At 50.9% G+C, this 6,000-nt stretch overlaps 1 protein-coding gene across 1 annotated transcript in view; it reads left to right on the top strand.

The window, feature by feature from the left end:
- The first annotated feature begins 1,721 nt into the window (after positions 1-1,721).
- Positions 1,722-6,000, top strand: part of LOC119181391 (tetratricopeptide repeat protein 39B) — a 139,451-nt gene continuing 135,172 nt past the window's right edge. The window contains exon 1 of the mRNA XM_037432618.2: positions 1,722-1,970. Coding sequence (XP_037288515.2) covers positions 1,893-1,970 — 78 coding nt within the window. The 5' untranslated portion in view covers positions 1,722-1,892. The remainder of the gene's footprint in view (positions 1,971-6,000) is intronic.

Genomic DNA, 6,000 nt, shown 5'->3' with positions numbered 1-6,000 from the left:
TTATTTACTATATTTTTTTTTTAGTTTTGCCACACGCAACAACCTGCTCAGAGCTTTGAAAATATTGACAAATACTGTCCCCAAATTACGAGGAATACCCCTTTAAGTCCTACTCAGGTCAGGAGATTTGGACGTGAAATTCAAAAATGGAACTTTGACTTCGATGATAATTACTTGGCGCAAGAAAAAAAAAACGCAGCGCACAAGACAGACTCTCACAGAACAAGCGTGTGTGTGTCTGCTTGTGCGCTGCGTTTTTTTCTTGCGCTATGGAATTCTCGTCAACATGCACTGATTAGGCCCCCAAAAAGTTTTTTGACTTCCTCTCTGTCAATGAAAGTATGAGGGTCATGAACATCATGGTTTTCAAAGTACAATTTGTCAGTATAAACCGATCCATTGTTTCAATTTAGTGTCCCAATAATCGTGAAATGCCCTTATTTTTTGTGATTTTGGCACCTCTTGCAGAAGGCGTGAGGATGTCTTTCAATGCGGAATGGTCCAGCGGGGCACTGGACGGGTGGTAACCTTAGCCCGGATGACATGTGTGATAGAAGAAAAGCCGATGGCGAGAGCTTTCCGTGGCCGGAAAGCGGAGGGTTTGAAGGAGCGCTATCATGGGCAAAGTTCGTGGATACGCCTTGACTGAACGCCAAACTCTTGATCAGGTTTGCAAGAGGACGCCCAGATAGTGGCAGCTGCATGATGAGGTGCAGCGGTCTGCAAGCTGACCAGCGTGTGGTTAGGACTCCAAGGCACCACAGCGTATAGGAGCGGACATTATTCTTGGGGAAGGCGGTCTTCGCTTTTTCTCTCTACACTCCTGTATTTCAATCTCCTCCACACGTTCAAAGCAGCATCTTTGCTTACCTCAAACCACCAGTCTCTGCGCCGTGCTCCCTCAAGGGCCGCAGAAATAAACGTCTCTTTCCACACCTGACCGCCACCACCACCTCAACAAACCATCAGATCCAGAGAGGGATCCTTTTAGCTCTTCGGCGTGCGCGCTTACCTGGATGAACGTAGTGCTGCGGCCTCTAAAGCATGCTGATACAATACAGGCAATCGTCACTGTGCGCTCAGTGACTAGAGTAGCAGCACTGCCGACGTTATGGACATTACGACGCTTCGGACCGCGACTCGCCTCGCGGGTCGCTCGCGAATCCCGGAGGCCCGCGCGCGGAAGCGAGGAGTACGAGCGGACCTGTTCCGATGCACCTGCAAGCGGAGCGAGAGGAGACGCCACCGCGTCTGCCATTCGCGGTGGCTCCACCTTGCTTCGGGTAGAATTGTCCTTCCCTCGCCTATGCGTTCTCGTTTCGCTTTTTCTTGTTTGCATGGCGCGTCCCGTTAGCTCCTTCGCTACTCTCTTCTCTCCCTCCCGCTCCCGCCACACCGGTACTTGACGGTTTTATAATGCTCCCCTCCACTCTGACGCGCAGTGACCCCCTCGCCCGACTGACCCGGACCGAAAAGTCGGGCCGACCGGCGAGCCAACCAGCCACCCGCTCGCTTCCAGGACGCCGAAGAAGGGAGCCCGTCGCAGCACCGAGCAGCCCGACCGACCGAACAGCCATGCAGCCACCGGTCCTGTGATTGAAGACTCGTTGCGCACGCCTTTGAAGGAAAACAGGCAGCCGCGCGCTCCGCTACCCTGTGTGAACCTTTCTGCCACACTTCGGGAGACGGCGTAATCTCAGCTCGACGAGAACACCACTTCGATATTATTTTTTTTTCCTTTCGTGCTTCTCGGGGCGTGCGAGGGGGCGACCGGTGTTGTGTGATATTCTTCTTCCTTCCGTGGCCCGTTGCGTACGTCCGTCGACTGCCCGAGGGATTTTTCAACCGCTCTGTTGTACTCCTCCAAGGGTGCAACCAAACCGCCAGCAACGATGTCCTTCTGGACCATGTCACTGGAGAACGTCAACGAAGCGGTGACCGTGCGACCCTGTCCCGACGAGGACGCAGAGGTAAGGCGTTCACATTGGGGCTCTATGCCATGGGAAAAGCGGCGAATCCTCGCCTGACATCGCACCCGCTGCTAGACCCGTGTTGAAAACTGAGTGGCTTTCTTGAATGTTTGAGTGCTACTGGGCGCGCATGTTTCGGAATGCCGGGCTGTCACTATTTGCTGGGTTCCAGGACAAGAGTATTGCGTGTCATTACGTACACAGCCAAGAATGAAGGGATAAGCGCACGCAAGAGGATGCAGCTGAACACCTGAACACTTATCTGTAAAAGGCTTCATCCTACAGTTCAAAGCAATGGGGGCTGATTTTTTCAGCGTGTACACCACCTCAGCAGGCGGGAATAACCTAAAGGGTATCATCCGATTGATGGCTGAAATTGAGGCATGAGCGAAATTTAGTCATTCACTATACATGAAGATAACACTTCACTGTAAAATAACGTGAGCCGGCGGCCTATCGTAAATGGTGCAGTCCATCCATCTATCGATCAGTCTTCGACGTCGGATCTATCGACCCCACAAGCAGCGTCTGGAATGCCGTGGCTTCCCTGACAGGCAGCAGTGAACACACGTTAGGTATACACCACGAAGTCACGCTAAATTTTTTCCCACGAGTACATCCTTTTTTGTTTTAGTTTTTTTGTTTACCCTAAAACGAATGCTCGAAACCCGCAAACTTGTGTTCATACTAACTGCAGTTGAGAATGAAATGGAAGGGTGCCAGAACTGAGAGGCAAAGAGGAAATACAGCAGCAGAGGGATAGTAACCAGACGTAATCTCCGGTTTTCCGAGGCTTGTCAGGAGAGCTGAAAGGATGGTGCCATGTAATAGGAGCCCGACCACGTGGTGTTGCTCAGTTTTAGCGGCAACGCAGTCTTTTTCGCAAATAAAGTTTTGTTCTTCTACTGTGTAGTTGGGAAGAGGAAAATAGTGGTGTTAATTACAACTAAAATAACGCGCGCATAAGATGAAAGAAACGAGGGATGGCGCGTGGCACGAAAATCTTCTGATCTTTCTCTGAAAGAGCAACGCTGGGACGCGCTGCTCTGAGGTCTTCTAGCGTATTGTCCTAGCAGCCTGTTTCATCTTAGGACAATGCCTGCGGATTTTCCAGGTGGTGTAGAAGAATGAAATAAAATAGGTCTGGCGACACTATGAAGTCATATGGTAATAATGACTTCATAAGTAAGGGAGTTAAAATACGAAATGAGCTTTTGACCTATAGGCGGGCGCATAGCGGAGCCCCGACGAAATCATAAACAGCTGGTGGATCAGTGTACGCAACTCTAAATTTGTACACCATCTGCGAGTGCTTACCATTAGTGTTGATTGAAATGGTAGGTGCTGACGCGGTCTGTTTCAGTCAGCACTTTTCAAAACTTCTTTGATTTGGCACAGTCGGAGTGGGTGAGGCTCTGACCGAATGAATACGGCGTGTGACTCGCACGGTGTAAGCTGTCGCGGTTGGAACGAATCCAACCGTGTCGTTTCGCAGAGAAGGACGGAACGCGACGAAATGCAAGAGGTCTCAATGGGGTTGCCTCGACACCTAGGAAGGTCGTTTCGGTCAACACCCTTTGGGTGCTATACGTGAGAGCTAGTCGACGGGGGTGCTGGTTCGGTGGGCGAATGCTTTCAACTGCACAGTGACACCGAGACTTCAGCGTACGGGTTACAGGCTGAAAGACGAAAAATTCTGGACCATAGGCGTACGTGGTCGTCCGCAGGGGGTGTAGATGGGGCACTTGCCCCCTCCCCTGAATCACAAGCCCCCCCCCCCCCCCCCCCCTTCACTGTCCTCACTGCGATGCTACAGGGCTTTGTTCCACTGACACCCATTCTATTCACTGAGGCCCATGAACACTGGGTGTTGCTGGGGCGAACGCTTCCGCATGTGACGTTAAAGGCTACCTCCAGGAGCTTCATCTTTGCCTGAAAGATTGCTTTAGACATTTGTATTGTGACTCGTGCTTAGTACGTTCAGTTCGGTGGGGTTCGCCGTCCTAGCAGGTGAGGAGAGGCTCTAAATGCTGGACTGGGACAGCGCCCAGTGTTTACGAGGGAGACTTCTGCAGTGCACAAAAAAAAAGTTGCTGCTTCGGGTCACTAAACCGGAAAAGATAGCTGCATGCATGCACGTCGGCAGGGGATTGCCGAAGGGACACTTGCCCCCTTCCAGCCACAGCAGAACTTCTGTCACGCCCGGGCAACTCTTCCCTTCTCACCCTCCCCCGTGCCCAGTACAATACAACTCGCCCCCCCCCCCCTTCCCCAGACAAAATCCTGCCAACGTCCATGACTGCAAAAGAAGCTGCTATGCCTGGGATCTCTCTTCGCGGAAGAATTAGCAGGGCACAATAGGTGTTGGCTGAACACGCAACCGGTGTAAGTCGAGTTAACGGAAGATTGACGGAGTCTAGTTCACTGCTCTTAAACTGAGGTCTGTCGCAACCGAGATTAGCCAAGCGTGCCCGCGGAACCAGACTATTACTGGTATTTGGCTTTAGTGATATCCTCATGAGTTCAGCCCTTTGCAGACCCTTTACTGGAGTTGCATGTTAAGCTGGGCTCCCGCAATCTTGCACTATAAACCTGGACGCGAGAGAGTGGCAGAAGAGTTTTGTGACATCAATTCAGCGACGAGTTTGGATCGAAGATCCTATATATACGGTTAACTGCGTGATAGCGTTACGTCTGTTGCTTCGCGCTTTGTGTGCCACTCGCCGCGAGAAAGAACTGCGTTGATTCAGCGGCCTCTCTAGAGGACGTGCTAGTTAGTTAATTGGCTCGCTGAACCAGTTTCTACGTTAGCGTCGATGTTTTCCTCTTGAGCGATTATCCTGGTTTGTTTTGGGGTACCCCAAAACTAGACCGAAGTGGGGCCTTCCCGCGAGACTGCAGAGTAGACCGCGCTTTGCCGATTAGCTTTGCTCTGCTCTTCAGCGTATACGCAAACGAATTGTGAACACGCGTCATCACGCTAAGAAAAGGAAACACAAAAACACAGTGTTAACACTGTCTTGCTTTCGCACAGCTGTTGGTCCGCTTCTGTACACGCGTAAGCGATTCTGCGTTTTTGACTTGGTTTAGACGACGTCGCGTAGTAGCAACTGCCGCATGTGCTCGGCTGTGGTGGCGTCGCGCTGAAAAGTGCGTGTAGTCGCCCTCGATTACCGGTGGACATGAAGGCGTAATGCATCGTGCATCCAAACGCAGGTTGGAACTTGCTGGTGGCGAAAGTTCATCCGGTGGCCTTTATTATGCTCTCTTCCACAGTCGATGTCTTTCATTTCAACAGGTAAACATTCGATCTATCGATCGATCAATCATTGTCGAAACGCCTGTGGCTCACAATGAGTTTTCGTAGGGTTCGACGTCGTTTCTACGTCCGTGTATCCATGGTGGCTTTCCTTAAATTATTCGCCGCTCAATTCGGGTTAATGTGCGTTTGAGGCCGATGACCTCAAGAGGGGTCCTCGTCTGTCAAGGGCGTATCGTGCGCCGTTGAGTCGAGTTCCAACCACGTTGTTAGTTCAATGGTTTCTTCACGACTCTACAGCCTTTGCGGGCGCTTGAGAAAAATGAAGAAGTGAACCGAAGGACAGAACCTTTTCCCACCTTCACAGCGGTGAAAGCAAAGCGAAGAGCTGAGGGCGTGCTTTAAAGGCACATAAAAACACTGGAACTCATTTGGGGAGGCGAGGGGTAGTTACTCATTGTAGAGGGACACCAGGCTTGACTAATTGCCAACTTAAGATGCCACTTGGTTGCTCGTATTTGAACGCTTTCAGGGAAGCGTAATCGAACTTGATGGCATTAGCGTGCGTATCCCGTATTTTGTAATCGCCTTGTATCTCGCTTACCGTATACCTCCGCTTCGAAGAAACCTTGTCGTCTTGCACACGATACAGCTTGATAACCGCAGTCACAGTCCACTGAAATTTCCGGGGATACCCGAGATGAAACTTCTATTACTCCCTACTAGTTTTGTCTTTCTTCGTTCGTTTTAAACAGCCCATCCTTCGAGATA

This window comes from Rhipicephalus microplus, chromosome 10, assembly GCF_043290135.1.
Source record: "Rhipicephalus microplus isolate Deutch F79 chromosome 10, USDA_Rmic, whole genome shotgun sequence".
In the NCBI taxonomy this organism is placed as follows: domain Eukaryota; kingdom Metazoa; phylum Arthropoda; class Arachnida; order Ixodida; family Ixodidae; genus Rhipicephalus; species Rhipicephalus microplus.
The sequence above is the reverse complement of the archived record's forward strand: the minus strand, read 5'-3'. Positions and strand labels throughout refer to the sequence as shown.